General features: G+C 38.3%; 1 protein-coding gene across 2 annotated transcripts in view; it reads left to right on the top strand.

Moving 5' to 3' along the window:
* The window catches only part of HMG20A (high mobility group 20A), a 67236-nt gene that overhangs the window by 37884 nt on the left and 13300 nt on the right, over nucleotides 1-16052 (top strand). For both annotated transcript variants that reach the window (XR_009051485.1, XM_057723780.1), the window contains 5 exons: nucleotides 2137-2229; nucleotides 8512-8659; nucleotides 10872-11084; nucleotides 14090-14222; nucleotides 15193-15224. Coding sequence is in view for 1 of the 2 variants with exons in the window: in XM_057723780.1 (XP_057579763.1) it covers nucleotides 2141-2229; nucleotides 8512-8659; nucleotides 10872-11084; nucleotides 14090-14222; nucleotides 15193-15224 (615 nt within the window). In the remaining variant the exon portion in view is untranslated. The remainder of the gene's footprint in view (nucleotides 1-2136; nucleotides 2230-8511; nucleotides 8660-10871; nucleotides 11085-14089; nucleotides 14223-15192; nucleotides 15225-16052) is intronic.

The following is a 16052-nucleotide window of genomic DNA, read 5'->3' as shown; positions in this document are numbered from 1 at the left end:
TAGGGACCTGACTACTCAGTAACACTAGAGAAAATACATCTGAAGCCATATGGGTTGAGTAAAACACACTTAAGAGGAAAAACAACAACAGCAAGAAGAAATGTGTGTTCTCTGAACTTCCTTTGTTTATATGATCTATTTATATGTTGTTAAGGTTGTGTTGTCCAGCTGCCTCCCCATATTTCAAAAATGACTAAAGATATCTGGGAAATACTCTAAGAGGATCATGTTGGTATAGTGAATGAAAAGACACTTTATTTGTCACCCACTAGATAATATATCTTCTTTTCAGATGTAGGTGGGATGCCAAGAGCTTCAAATGCTGAATCTTGAGGCTCTTGAAAAGTCCTTTACTTCTAAGGAGACTTTTACAAAGAAGCCAGTTAAATGAATCTTTTTAGGGTTTGTGAATATATACCTGGCTATTTGAATGTTTGCTTGTGGTTTATAATTAGGCTTTATGGCATCTAATTGATTAATTTTCTTTTGGTAAAATGAATACTGGTGTAAGGTGATGTTAGCAGCCCTTAAAGCCCAGGCTCTAATCTGGTCTGTGCATGATGTGAATTAAAACATACGTGCATTTGTGTCAAGATTATCCTAGAAAACATCTAGAATGGAATTTTGCAGTATTTGTTAGAGCCCCTTATAAACCCCCCTCTCTTGAAGGAATTGAAAAGGGTTGGCAAGAATCCCTGCACATGGAATAAACTCCTTACTCTGTGGTTGGGTGGCAAGTTCCTCTCTGCCTTCCATGCTCTACCCACTATAGTGGGTGGTGAATATAAAGAGATGCATTTTTTCACATTGAGCTATTTATAGAATTTGGTCTGCTAAGTAATAAAGAAATGAAAACAAGAAAATAAGTAGGAATAAGAAATAAATCATCACTGTTACTATTTTGTGAGTAAATTATTATGTTGAACATTTAGAATATGGCGTCAGTGTTATCTGCATTTTCTTCGTGTTTCCACGTCAGTGGGATGAGTCCTAGCTCTGCTTGGGCTGCTGTGCTTTCCTTGTAATTGCTATTTCACTAGGTCTCCTTAGCAGCAGCACCTGAAATAACTGCTGAGGGAGCTCCTGAGTGAATTTTCATAATCTGCTTCTCAATTCTCCCAGTTGATTGAGGCACTTTTTTTCTTGAGTGGTTTGCAGTTCCACTTAAGTGGCTGATGTTTAGGGTCACTATTGAATGTTCTGTTTGAATATCACTTTCATGGTGAATGGACGGCTTCTGCTTTTAGCTATGTGGGGTGAAGCCCTTGGTGGTAAGCCTTGAAAGGGAAAAATCTTTCTTTGTAGCGATATGCTAAATGAAATTACTCTGTCACTTTGTCCTCTTATCCTTTCAGTCTGATAACCTCAAGTTCTTGTGATTTATTTGCTTTCTTCAATTAAGCTTAGTTATTTCCTGTGCGCAGGTGCGTGTTATTTCCACCATGATGGCCATCATGGTGAGGTGGAGCATATTTCTGACCTGGAAGTGTGGTTTCTTTAATTTTGAACCACATCAGTTTGCCTTCCATCCTCCACTTCCTTTGCATTATTTCCTTTTGGAGGGCTCAGATTGTCACCATTTAATCTAAGGATGATTCATCTGGGACTGAGAACTCGTAATGCTGTAATAACAATAACTTTCTTTATGTAATAATACTCAAAGCACTTACCATCTTAGCCTTTTTCTGTTTATGAAGCACTTTCAGTTTAATCCTTCACAATAACCCTGTGGGTTAAGTCGGCAATTTTGTCTAAGATGGTGAAATTGTATCTCAAAGAGGTTGAATAACTTGCTCAGGGTTGCAGTGCTTCTGACTTACTCTGCTTAACAATTTTTGTAGGAAATGAAGAATGCTTTTGAAGATGTTCTGAATGAACAAAAAGGAATTTTCCAAAATGTGTCTTGGTTGTTAAAATCTGTTTTTAGTCTGGTCAGTTGGTAATACCAGAGTTAAAAGCCCATTAACCATAAACTTTCAATTGTTGTGTCCAAGTCAAGAAAATAAATATTTAGGTCAGTTTCTATTCTGCTGCTGATATGATAAAGTTAAGGAAGCCTGGTTCTTAAATTAATGCAACTTGAACTGGAAATAATTAAGCCATTAAATATTTTTTTTTATTCTCTCTTCCTTTCAGAGAGATGGAAACCCTGATGACTAGTTCTACCCTGCCTCCCCTTTTTGCAGATGAAGATGGCTCCAAGGAGAGCAATGATCTGGCTACAACTGGGTAAGCAGCTGCTTTGGGACACTGGGCCTCTGCCTAGGCTTCAGAACAGCTTCTGACAACTTATGAGGTACTAAAGAGGCGGTTTTATATCATAAAAATAGAAGATACGTTTGTTATGTTTTGCAAAGAGAATGAGAGCCATTGTAAACTGCTTTGATACCTGCATTCAGCTGTCATTTGCAGTGCTCTGGTTCCTGTAAACTGGAACAGCAGTATTATGGGATCTAGGAAACATCGGTGACTCCTGGTTAAGAGAATTACATAGTCACCATTAAGGAAATACCTGCCACAGGGTTTGCTTTGAAAATCAAATTCATTTTCTGTCTGAATTGCCACAGATATTAAAATAATTTTCCCCCCAAACATCAGATTTTTTTCTTCTTCTAAGATCAGATTTTTAGTTATGGTTAGTTAGCATTCAAGATGCCTAGGAACTCTAGCTGACTTCTGTTCCCCTCACCGCCCCCCACCCCAACCCCAACTCCTTTCTTTGGTGTTTTTGGACATATATAAAGGAATATAGAAAAGGGCTAATAACAGTAGTCCCTCTTCCACTGAAAACCTCTCTTCCATTTGAATTTTTATCTTTTCTATTTAGACGTTATTTGCCAAAGAAGAAATGTATTCACTGATAGATGGAAGTGCTAGCTAATCCCTAAGATGAATTAATTTTTTTAAGATGAATTATTTTAATATCCTTTAGAGCTTTTTAAAAATAGACTACACTTTATAATTCTGTTTTCTTCCCTGACATTCTTTCTTAACTCATTAATATCTGCCTTCTGACTTTATTTAGATGAAACTGTTCTCCAAGACTTTTCGAAAAGCTGCCTACTTGCCGCATCCAATCTGTACAATAAAAATGTTCTGAGTATCTGCTATGTGCCAGGCACCATTCTAGGCACTAGATATTAAGCAATAACCAATACAGACAAAAATTCCAACCCCTGTAGAACTTCCAATTCTACTGGAGAAGTCAGCAATAGGAGAAATAAGTAAAATGCATACTACATTGACAAGAACTATGGATTAAAAAATAAAGTAGGGAAGAGGGATAGGAAGGGCTTGGGGTGCTATTTTAGATAAGATGGGCCAGAAAGGCTCTACAAGTGACTTGGAATAAAAACCTGAAGGAAGTAAAGTAGCTAGCCTGCAGTTATGGGGCACACTTATTCTAGGCAGAGGGAGCAGTAAGTGGGAAAGCCTTGAGGTAGGAGTGTTTCCACCTTTTAGAAATAGCCAGGACGCTGGTGTGACTGGAGCAGAGTATACCAGGGTCCATCAGAGTTTCTCAAACTTTAATGCACTTATGAATTGCCTAGACATCTTATTAAATTGCAAATGCTGAGTCAGAAAGTCTGAGTTAGGGCCAGAGATTCTACATGCTAATAAGTTCCCAGTTGGTGCTAGTGCTGCTGGTGTGAGGCTGGTACTTTGAGTAGCAAGGGACTAGATCATATAGGTTCTTATGGGTCAGAGTAAGCACTTTAACTATTACTCTGAGTGAGGTGGGAAAGCATGGGGGCATTATGAGCAGAGTGATATGATCTGACATTTTAAAATAGTATCCCTGTGGCTGTTATATAGAGAGCAGAGTGAAGGGAGCAGGGGCTGAAGCAAAGAGACCAGTTGGGATTCCAAAATAATTCAAGTGAGAGGTGATGACTTGAAGAACTTCACTAGTATCTTTGACAAGAGTATTTTTGGCAGAGTAGTAGGGACAAAAACCTCATTGGAGTGGGTTTCAAAGATAATAGGAATGGGGGGTGGTGAAAAGTATAGAATTCTAGATATATTTTGAAGGTAAGCCAAACAGGATTTGCCTGAAAGACCAAATGAGATGTGAGAAGGGGGAAAAAAGCAGTCAAAGACAGCTCCAAAATTTTGGCTTACGCAACTGAAGGGATGGAATTGCCATTAAATTAGATGGGGAAAACTGAGCAAGTGGTGGAAGGAATTTTAGGAGCTGCGTTTTAGAGATTTTAAAATTGAGATGCTCATTAGATATCCAAATAGAGATGTCAAATAGGCAGCTTGATACAAGGCTCTAAAGTTAGGGGCTATCTAGACTAAAAAGAGAACCTTGGGAGTAGATCAACATATTATAGCTGATATTTAAGGCACTGAGACTGGTTGAGATCATCAAATGAATGAGCACTGTGTAGGTAGAAAAGAGAAGAGAACTGACACTTGAACTCGGGGATACTCCAGCATTTACAAGTCAGGGAGAAGAGGAAGAGTCAGCAAAGACTCAAGGGGGTACCTAAAAAGGTATCAGAAAAACCAGAGGAATTCAGGGTCCTGGAAACCGGGTAAAAAATGTATTTCAAGGGAGAGGAAGAGATGAACTGTGTGAATCACTTCTGGAAAATCAGGTAAGATGAGGTCTGAGAAATGACATTGGATGTAGCATGGAGGTTGCTGGTTAACCTTGACAAGAGTTATAAACATTTATCTCCTTTGGGTTGGGTTTAAGAAAGAATGAAGGGAAACAAATTGAAGTGAATAACTATAAATAGTTCTTTCCATTGTAAACAGTTGAAGTCAGTAAGTACCCCCTTATCCGTGGTTTCACTTTCCACAGCTTCTGTTACCTGCCATGGTCAGCCACGGTTGGAAAATATTAAATGGAAAATTTCAGAAATAAACAATTTGTAAGTTTTAAAATGCCCTCTATTCTGAATAGTATGATAAGATCTCGGACCGTCCCATTATGTCTTGCCTGGGACATGAATCATCACTTCGTCCAGCGTATCCCACCTATTAGTCACTTGGTAGCTGCCTCTGTTATCAGATTGACTGCCACAGTATCTCAGTGCTTGTGTTCAGGTAACTCTTATTTTACTTAATTATGGCCCCAAAGCACAAGAGTAGTGTTGCTGGCAATTAAGACATGCCAAAGAGAAGCCGTAATGTGCTTCCTTTAAGGGAAAAGGTGGAAGTTCTTGACTTAATAAGAAAAGAAAAAAAAATAATAATAATATGCTGAGGTTGCTGAGATATATGATAAGAATGAATCTTCTATCTGTGAAATTGTGAAGAAGGAAAAAGAAATTTGTGTTAGTTTTTGCTATCAAGCTGCAAGAGTTGTGGCCGCAGTGCATGATAAGTGCTTAGTTAGGATAGAAAAGGCATTAAATTTGTGGGTGGAAGACACGAACAGAAAACTATCCGCTCATCCACTGGGGAATCTTGGAACATATCACCCTCGGGTCAGGGGGACTGCTATATAAACAGTTCCAGGAGACTTCCCTGGTGGTCCAGCGATTAATACTGCACTTCCACTGCAGGGGGTGCAGGTTCGATCCCTGGTCAGGGAACTAAGATGCCACATGCCGCAACCAAAAAGTGGAAAAGAAAGAGGAGTACATATAAACAGTTCCATAAGGGAAAGAAGAAAAATGAAGTGGAATCAAGAAAGTGTGTTTCGTTTTGTTTCCAGATAAGAGTGATAATGCCACATTTGTTTACTGATTAGGCTGATCTACTAGAGAGGAAAGAATTGGTGATGCCAGAGAGGGCAGAATGGCTGAAAACCTGTTTTTGAGTAGGCTAGAGGGTGTGTGATCCAGGGCAAAATGGAAGGGTTGTTGGCTTGAGCTAAGAGTGTGGACAATTCATTCATTGGAACAGAAGAGCCTTTTTTTTTTTTTTCCCAGTCTTTACTCACTTTGTCATCTCTAAGGCATTCAGTGCTTTTGACCACTCCCTCTGATTCCTATCCGTTTCAGTCAGGGGATTCACAGGATTGGTACTCTTTCCCAAACCTACTTTTCATATTTTACTGAAATAAGAATGTGTAAGAGTTAATAACTTACAAATTGATGGCACAGTTGAAATGAAGAATGACAGTGAAAGTTTCGAAAAAGACATGGTGAGACATCCAAAATGATTGAAATATTTGGAAAAGAAAGGTGCCAAGAGCAGACTGGATCTCTGATGGCCAGTCTTTACAGAGAACATGATTAGCATTGAGTTAATAACTTCTCTTATCTACCCTTTTACAAAGGACCTCAAAAATGGAGGAAGCTCCTAGTTAAAATCCTTTACTTTTTTCTAGAAAGGGTCAGAAAAATAAAATTTCTTTCCTTCCCAGGACAGTCTGCATCTGCTTTCATTCATTTCTCAGTCCACTGTAATGTGGTTTTTTTTTTTGGTTTTTGGGGGGTTTTTTTAGTATTTTAATACATTTGCCAGTGTTTTTTTTTTTTAATAAGTTTATTTTATTGGCTGTGTTGGGTCTTTTTTGCTGTGCGTGGGCTTTCTTTTAGTTGCAGTAAGTGGGGGCTGCTCTTCGTTGTGGTGCACGGGCTCCTCATTGCCGTGGCTTCTCTTGTTGTGGAGCATGGGCTCTAGGCATGTGGGCTTCAGTAGCTGCAGCACATGGGCTCAATAGTTGTGGCTCACAGGCTCTAAAATGCAGGCTCAATAGTTGTGGCACAGGGGCTTAGTTGCTCCGCAGCATGTGGGATCTTCCTGCAGCAGGGATCAAACCTGTGTCCCCTGCATTGGCAGGCGGATTCTTACCCACTGAGCCACCTAGGAAGCCCTGTAATGTGGTTTTTATTCCCATACTCCACTAAAACTATACTCCCTTGAAGTACAGGGAGTACAGTTGAAGCCCTTCAGATCTTCAAATTTAGCAGATACTTTTTAGCCTATCTTATGTGATGTCTGCAACTTTTTGCTTGTGTAATAACCCCTTCTCAAAAGGCTTCCTGCCTTGGCCTCTGTAACAGTGTTCTCTCCTAGATTTCTTAACGCCCTCCTAAATCTCCCCGAGCTTGTCTTAACACTTGCTTCTAAATATTGTTCCAGCAGAATTCTATCCTGACTTTTCTTCTCACTGTTTTTCTGGGGAATATCTAGCACTTTCCATCATTTCCGTGAGCTGATGCCTCCCAGAATGCCTCCTGCCTTTTCTCCACTTCTGTTCTCTCAGGGCATGTTTCCAGTTGTCCATGGGACAGCTCCACTTAATTATGCCACGAGTGTTTCAAACCTAGCATTGTCTCCTCTTTCTTACACACAGACACCAGCTACCTTGGTTAATAGTACATTATCACCCAATCTGGAAACCTCAGAATTATCTTTGACTCTTCTTTTTCCCTCACTATTTATATTCAATCTGTCATTCTACCTCAAGTCTCTCTTAGCTTTCTCTCCCCTATTCTCCTGCTTGCCCTTGTCTCTCATTTAGGCTATTGCAGTATCCTCCTGAAAAGTTTCCCTTTCTCCTTTTATACCCTGTTCTTTCTGCCTGTTGTTTACCTGATCAGTGCCAACTTATCTTTTAAGACCTCCTCTGTAAAATCTTTCTTAACATTCTTTCCGTACATATAAAATTCCTCATCTCCTCTACCATACCTTTATGGCACATTTTAACAGACCTCTGTTTCAGTACTTATATTGCATTGTATTTTCTATAACCCTATGGAGTATACATTCTTCCAGAATAATGACTGAATATTAGTCTCTTCCTCCACCTTCCCCACTACCTGCCCCAAACCCCAAACTCCCTAGCATATGGTGTTACCTTTATTTCCATTCCTTTATCTAAATGTGATAGGGTGTAACTCAGTCTAAGATCCAACCATCATCTGTACCTTCTTGTGTCCACTTTTCGGAAGGATGAGATTTGTTTTGCTAACTCACCTGGAACTGCATGGTAGGAACAGAAAATGTATATCTCTGATATATTAACATTTATACCTAACTTACTGAACTTGATAATGTTGTTCTTAGATAATCTCATTGTCAATAAACACTATAATCCAAGAAGGAGTAGCCTATGGGATGTACCGTAAGAGATATCTCATATGCCCTTAAAGAACTCTGTCTTTTGTGATGAGGGGCAAACTACCTCTACAACTCCCATTCCTATTCTTTTCCATTAATAGTATTTTCCTTTTATTACATGAAAAGCAGATACATGAAAGTAGCATGTAAAAGTCAGTTGCATGCTTAGAACTAAAATGTGAAGTCTACATTGAGGAGAGAGATAATTTGTGGGGGAAAGATTATAGTTGTTTTTAGTAGGAGACTTCTTCATGGACCTGAAGTCTGGAACTGACCCGGTCCAATCAAGCACTGAAACCTTTTTTAAAATGCTCTATAATTGCTCTGGAGACATTGTTTACATTTACACAGAATGAGGTAGGGGAATTAACTTAAGAGCCGGCATGTGGTTTTGCTGGCAGTGAAATTTGTCTTGAATCTTGGTAAGGGGAAGTTTTGATACTGTCGATTCTGAACTTTTCCACTCTGCCTGTCATTCTTCAGGTTAACCCACCCAGAGGTTCCATATAATAGTGGAGCCACATCATCCACCAATAATCCAGAATTTGTGGAGGATCTCTCTCAAGGTCAGTTGCTTCAGAATGAGTCTTCAAATACAGCAGAAGGCAATGAACAGAGGCACGAAGATGAGGTAAGCTGAAGCATCTCCTCCTGTTACTGGTCTCTGAGGCTTCTGAAGAAGCAGTCAGCAAGGGAGTTGATCGAGGTGTTCATCCTCTGGCCTGCGTATATTCTGCAGAATCTTCTGTTTTATAGTTCTTTTTTTTTTTTTTTTTTTTTTTTATTGTGGCACACGGGCTTAGTTGCTCCGTGGCATGTGGGATCTTCCCAGAGCAGGGATCGAACCCGTGTCCCCTGCATTGGCAGGCGGATTCTTAACCACTGCGCCACCTAGGAAGCCCCTATAGTTCTTTTTTACATAGAACCATATTAATGGTTTTAATGATATAGGGACAAGTAGACTCTTCTTTTTCCCCTGCCTAGAAGATTTATACCTGCATCAGATTAGATGCTCAACAGATGCTTACTGAATGAGTTGAATGATTTAATTAAATAAGTAATTAATAAGGAGTTCACATGCCCTTACTCAAGACCACACACTGCTCACCAAACCCTGCAGCACGCAGTCATATGTGCCCGAAGGGTTTGCACGACTTACCAAGTCATTCACTCTCCCATAGCGGGCATCTTTTTCTAATTCCCACAGAGGTTCTGTATGGCCCTGGGTAGTCATGCCCTTGTTGGACTTCCAGTGCTCCGCACGAATGACTGATTACATTGTCCATGTTTTAAGGTACTCTTTTTTTTTTTTAAGCCATAAAAGAGTACCGCCATTGATTTTTTATATATATATAAATTTATTTATTAATTTAATTTATTTATTGGCTGTGTTGGGTCTTCGTTGCTGCACACGGGCTTTCTCTAGTTGCTGAGAGTGGGGGCTACTCTTCATTGTGGTGCACGGGCTCCTCATTGTAGTGGCTTCTCTTGTTGTGGAGTACAGGCTCCAGGCATGTGGGCTTCAGTAGTTGCGGCACATGGGCTCAATAGTTGTGGCTCACAGGCTTAGTGGCTCCATGGCATGTGGAATCTTCGCAGAGCAGGGATCGAACCCGTGTGCCCTGCATTGGCAGGCAGATTCTTAATCACTGTGCCACCTAGGAAGTCCCCGCCATTAATTTTTGTCTTACTCTTATTTTGAAAGAGCTGATTCTTTTTATGTTGGCATTCTTAAAGATTATGATGAATGCCTAAAGCTTCTTAAACAACTTAAATCCTTAGTAGCTCTAATGTTACATGGTACTAGGTTTACAAAACAAAAACAAACAAAAAAAACTAATAGCAAATATACCATTTTCGCAGTGCTGAATTATTGTACCATTTTATATATATTTGGAGGAGTGCACTTTGGTAATTAATATTTAAATATTTTTGTCCCATTTTGTTTATCTTTCTCTTCTCTGAAATAAAAATGCTTGTATACATAAAACTTTATTAACTTATTGGCTATGTGTAGTTTTAAAATTATGAAGCAAAAGTACCTCTCATCTTGTTTAAAAGGACAGAAAACGGCTGTGGTAAAACAGTGGTACTTCAGTCCTTTAGTCAAACTTTTTTGGGGATGATTTCATCTTTTGATTTAACTAATAACATGTAAAGATCTCTGCCTTTATAAAATAAACATCTTAAGAAATAAGTCAGCAAGCCAAAGAACTAGTATTCATTTTAGATATATTATAGTTGCTGAAATTTTTCTAAGTCTTAGATATTAATTCTAAAATCTATAGTGCTCTTCTGCTGTGGGAAATAAACTGGTCTTTGAATGATATCAGTGAGAAACATCCTTCATGAATGATTTTAATCCTAGTGCTACAACTTGTCTCTTCTTTTCCCCAGTGCATGTGACAGCATCTTGTTCTGATCTACTGTAGCAATATCTGTTTCCCTGGCACAGTGCTGTGTATATGCTGCATTTCTCATTTAGGATAGTCCTCTGTCGGGAGTCAGGGTTTGTTAAGTGCATATGAAGGCCAGAGCTTATGGGATCATGGTACCCTTATTCTTACCTGTTGGGATTAGCACTACAATAGCCTCTTAGTGTAACAGTGTGTAGAGTAGTACATAAAAAGGTCTGCAGGTAAGCCATCCCTTCTTGAAAACTACATTGCAGCCATTTGTACCTATAACAGATTTGGAGAGCTTTGAATATCCAGGGCCTTAATGGTAGGAAAATGCAATTCTTAATCCTGTTTTGTTTGTTGGTGTTGACTGTTGTGTTATTTTGGGGAAATTTTTGTTGTTGTAATTTGGTTTGGGGTTTTTTATTTTGTCTTGTTTTGTAGCAAAGAAGTAAACGAGGAGGTTGGTCCAAAGGAAGAAAGAGGAAGAAACCTCTTCGAGATAGCAATGCACCCAAATCCCCCCTTACAGGATATGTTCGGTTCATGAACGAGCGTCGTGAACAGCTTCGAGCAAAAAGACCAGAAGTTCCATTTCCAGAAATTACAAGGATGCTAGGCAATGAATGGAGTAAACTTCCTCCAGAGGAAAAACAGGTAATTGTTCCTATTCCTGATCCTTTGCTTGGTTTTGATTATATCTCAAAAATAACGTTTGTCAGAAAAGCAAAGAGAATGGACTGTTGATTCCTTGGTTTTGTCATGGTGCCTGGGAGACCAGAATAACGGGGTCCTTCATAGCTCTCTTCTCCAGCACAGTGGTTTTATACTCTTTCAGGGTCTGCTGCAGGGCTGTGAGCAGGAGGGACTCTGGGAGCCCCCACCCCGCTCAGCCAAAGTAGCTCCACTTTTATTTGCTTTATATGCTGAGAGTTCATATACGATTTTTGTAAAAAGGAGTTCAATATTAAGAAATCTATCAGCATGATTTATTCTGCCAAGTTAAATGAAAAGTCATGAGTTAAATGAGAAAAGAGTTAAATGAGAAAAGGTTTTTTGATAAAATTCTGCTGTTTACCCAAGAATTTTGTTTAAGAAAAAGATTTTACTGCTTTAATAAACTTTTTAAACTGGAGTTCTGGCAAATTTAACCTACTATGGAAAATAAAGCAAGAACTATTTGAATTCTTTCTCCTCCAAGGCAGAAACTAACCCTATTGCCAAACTGAAACAAATTCATTTGTTAGAGAGATTTGAGAGGAATTAAGGACAAGATAGCCACGAACCAGTTGAAATGCCACAAAGTGGTGTGATGGAAACGACTGTTGGAGGGGTTAAAAGTTCCCAGCATTCTCAGCATCTGATATATATCTATATTCTTTTTATGTCTTACACTCTTAAAAAAGAATTCCAAACAAATTAAAGCCAAATTGAAAAATACTCTTGGGAATTAACTGAATTCAAAAAATTTCAAAGAGATCAGGTCAAGTTGCAACTTGAAGTTCTTTGTGTATCTTTCTGTGTTTCTGGTAGCAAGCTGATAGAAAACAGTGTATATCATCCATTGTTTTAGCTCTAATGTATAAAGGGATTATGAGCTGTACATAGTAATTACTCTTCTCTCTTTAATTTTTTAATTTCAAAATTAATATATGCTCATTGTTTAAAATTTTTTCCAGGGATAACCGACAGTGATAACTAACTATTTAGGCAGGGCAAGGGTTTTTGTTTTTGTTTTTAAATTTTTATTTGAAAATAATGTTTCAAATGTACAAAAAGTTACAAACATAGAATAATACAAAGAACACCCAAATACCCTTACTCAGATCAACCTATTATTAACACATTTAACACATTTTCTCTGTTTGCACATGCTCTTTTACTCTCCTGGGCAAGATTGGGCATGTCTCTCTCTCTCTTTCTCTCTTTCTCTCTGTCTGTCTCTCTCTCTCTCTCTCTCACAGACACACACACAATTTTTTTCTGAATTATTTGATGTAAGTTACATATATCATAGCCCTTTACCCTTAAATATTTCAGTCTGAATTTCCTAAGAATAGACATATTCTCACTTAACCACAGTTTAATTAATAAACTTATAATTTTATATTAACACAATACTTTTATCTAACTTACCATCTATAGTCCAATTTTGTCAGTTGACCTAACGTCATTCCTCTGTAACATTTTCCCCCTCCAGTTCAGATTCCAGTCCAGGGGTTAGGTTTTGCATTTAGTAGTCAAATCTCTAGATTCCTTTAATCCGGGATATTTCCACAGCCTGTCTTTGTCTTTTATGACACTGATTTTTTTTTTTTTTTAAGAATACCGTCTCTCCCTCTTCGTCCCCCTCCTTTTTGTTTACTTTTAACAGAACATTCCTCATTTTGTATTTGTCTGTTGTTTCCTCATGATTGGACTGAGGTTATGCATTCTTGGTCAGAACACTGCATAGGTGGTGTTAGTCCTTCTCAGGGGATTGCATATGCAGGCACACAGTGTCTTTTTTTCCTGATTGGTAATGTTAATTTTGCTCACTCAATAAAGTTTTTTACTCTCCCTTATAATTCATAAGCAGTCTGTGCAGAGACATTTTAAGAACATACACATAGTCTGTTCCATATCAAAATTTCCCCCTAGCTAGCATTCATTAATAACTTTTGCCTGATCTAATCTTTACCGTGATGGTTGCAAAGGGATGATTTTCCAACTCTAGCACTCCCTCCACATTTGTCGGTTGGCCCTTGGCATTCTAGTCTAAGCAGGAGCCCTCTTCCTCCCTCCTTTTATGTATTTGTTTGTTATTTATCTACTATTGGTTTAGGCATATGAATTTCTTTTTTTCCCAATGGCTTATAAATTATTAATACACTTGAGTATTTTGATACTTAAATTGTTCCAGATTTGGCCAGTTGAGTGTCCCCTACATCTGGCTCTTGTGTGGGACAAGGCTTTTAAGATAATTTCTGACTCTAGTTTGTGTTCATTTAGAAGCAAATACTTTTATGTTATTTCTTAAACCTAATTGATGAATGAAAAGTGCAAGGCATTAAGCAAAATTATCCTAATAGATCAGTGAATTTAGTTTAAATAATTAATAGCACAAAGCATGTAGATACAGGCTCTCTCATAGTAGTCCATTTTAGGTCCATAGGATGAGGTCATTCTTTTTTATGTTCTTTGTGTCTTCCCTCTTCTGGCTCTTAAAAGGCCAATTGATGTATGAGATCATCTCCTCAGAATGGGTTGGGGATAAAGAAACAAAGTAATAATCCATCATTTCCCCTGGGAAAATTAAGTGTGCCCGTGTGGTGTTCAGTCTTTTTGAGGACTCTAGTGGCCATGTGTAGTTCTATCTATAGGATTAGAGGAAGAACTATAATCTTCTTGTGAATTTTTCATGAGAATGACCTCAATAGAACTTGTCTTCAATAAGTTAAAAAAGGCAATAGTCTAAAAAGTCAGAATCACCTATTTCTTTTATAATTGAGAGATTATATTTTATTCTATTCACATGACTTTTTTTTTAAATTCTCAAAGTTTATTCCACCTGTACTTTTCTTTCCATGTTCTAATTATCCTTTGTTTTCTTCAAAGAGTTCATTGGTATTTTACCTCAGTAAGACCTGTTTCTTGACAATAATTCCACATTTCTTTCCTAGCGCTACCTAGATGAGGCAGACAGAGATAAGGAGCGTTACATGAAGGAACTGGAGCAATATCAGAAGACTGAGGCCTACAAGGTTTTCAGCAGGAAAACCCAGGACCGTCAGAAAGGCAAATCTCATAGGCAAGGTATCAGAACCAGAACCAAATGTATTTGTGGTTTGTTTTGCATGATGGAGTGTCACAAAGACTACTGTTAGAGTGATAATATAAAAGACGTGTTTCTATCATTTCTCTATTATGCTACATTAATTTATAAGCATCATTTTGGAATTTTATTAAAATCACATTGCTCTCATTTAGAAGTTTCAATTGGGTTTCCACATCCAGTGTCAACAACTTGGCTTGTGCTCCAAGACCCCTTTCATTGCCTGTGCTTTTTCTTCTATTTCCAATTTAGGCATTTCTCTGCCTCTAAACAAATCTGTCTACTACACTACATAACCATCTTGCTATAACACCTCTAAGCCTTTCATGTGATCATTTCTTCCAGCTTCCAGTGGTCATCCTTTTAATTCACTCACTCATGTATGTGTGTGTTCAAAAAAATGTAGTGAATACCTCCTATTACTTATAAGGATCTCACCTAGGCATTAAGGAGACAAAGGTAAACAAGATACAGAAGATCCCGGTCTTCATGGATGTTTTGTTTTCTGTAAAAATTGTTCATCACACTCTTAAAGTGTTGCTAAAAGCTGCCCTTCTTCAGGAAACACTGCCAAAGAAAGAAGCCCCACTCATAATAGCCTGTCATTCCTTAGCTATTGCATCTTCTCCACATTTGGGCATCTTGCCTGCTAAACTGTAATGTTGTACAAATGGCCTTTGGCATGTGTTTCCTGTCCACTCTCCCACCCTGTTCTCCTCAAAGGTAAGAACTGTGTCTGCTGTTTCTCTTATGTCTAATTGCGTAACCTCTAAGATGGGATTCCCTTTAACTTTTGTTGACTAGCTGATTAATAAAGCTATTAGAGAAAATATGATGTTTTGAGAGCCCACATATACCAGCAATTTTTATAGTTTGGCACAGTCATTTCCTTAGGTTTTGTTACGTTGTTTTGTTTTTCAGCTTAATGTTCTCATTCTTTCATATTTTTAGATGCAGCCCGACAGGCCACTCATGATCATGAGGTAACTAACTTTCTGTCTACATAGCACGTGTGTGTGTGTGTGTGTGTGTGTATCTGAGAGAGAGAGAGAGAGAGAGAGAGAGAGCGCGATGTATATAATAATGATGCTGTTTGAAATGCTGTTGACTGTTTTGTAACGAATGGTGGAGTATTTCCTATCCTGTAATTAGGATTGGCTTAGCTGCCTTTAGCTCAAGGATTCTTAGCGTATGGCAGACACTTATGTCATGAGTCTGTCCTTGAATTAAAGCCCCTAACTCTAGTCCTTTCTTGTGGCCCAAGAATTTTATTTTAAATGCTGAAGATGGCTGGAATTTGGAATGAGGTATAGAAATGAGGACCAACTAAAAGCTATAACTTCACCATAGTTTATCATCATCAGATACTGTATTCTGACTCTCAAAAGGTTTTTATTTAGGGAATCCAGCATTTAGTTAAATGAGCTATTCAACTTACAGCATCTACAGATCACAAGTGACAATATCTTGGTTCCTGTGCCTCCTTTCCTCACTGGCACATATTTGTTTACTGGCCTTTTCCTCTCCATTTGGGTCAGTCTCAGCAATAGGATTTAGACCTGTGTTCCTGTGTAGAATTGAGGCCTATGCGTGCTGGCTGTGCTTCATAGAGAGCTTTAACTATATATATATATATATATATTTTTTTTTTTTTTTAAATATATGTTAACCATAGGCTAATTAACCATTAGCCTATGGTTAATATATGGTTGTAAGAAAATAAAATCTGTGGTAATTTCATGCATGAAAATGCTCAGTGACTCCTCACTGCTTACCAAATCTCATTCAAACTCAGCAGTCAGGGTTTTCTG

This window comes from Hippopotamus amphibius, chromosome 2 (assembly GCF_030028045.1).
Source record: "Hippopotamus amphibius kiboko isolate mHipAmp2 chromosome 2, mHipAmp2.hap2, whole genome shotgun sequence".
Taxonomy (NCBI): domain Eukaryota; kingdom Metazoa; phylum Chordata; class Mammalia; order Artiodactyla; family Hippopotamidae; genus Hippopotamus; species Hippopotamus amphibius.
The sequence above is the reverse complement of the archived record's forward strand: the minus strand, read 5'-3'. Positions and strand labels throughout refer to the sequence as shown.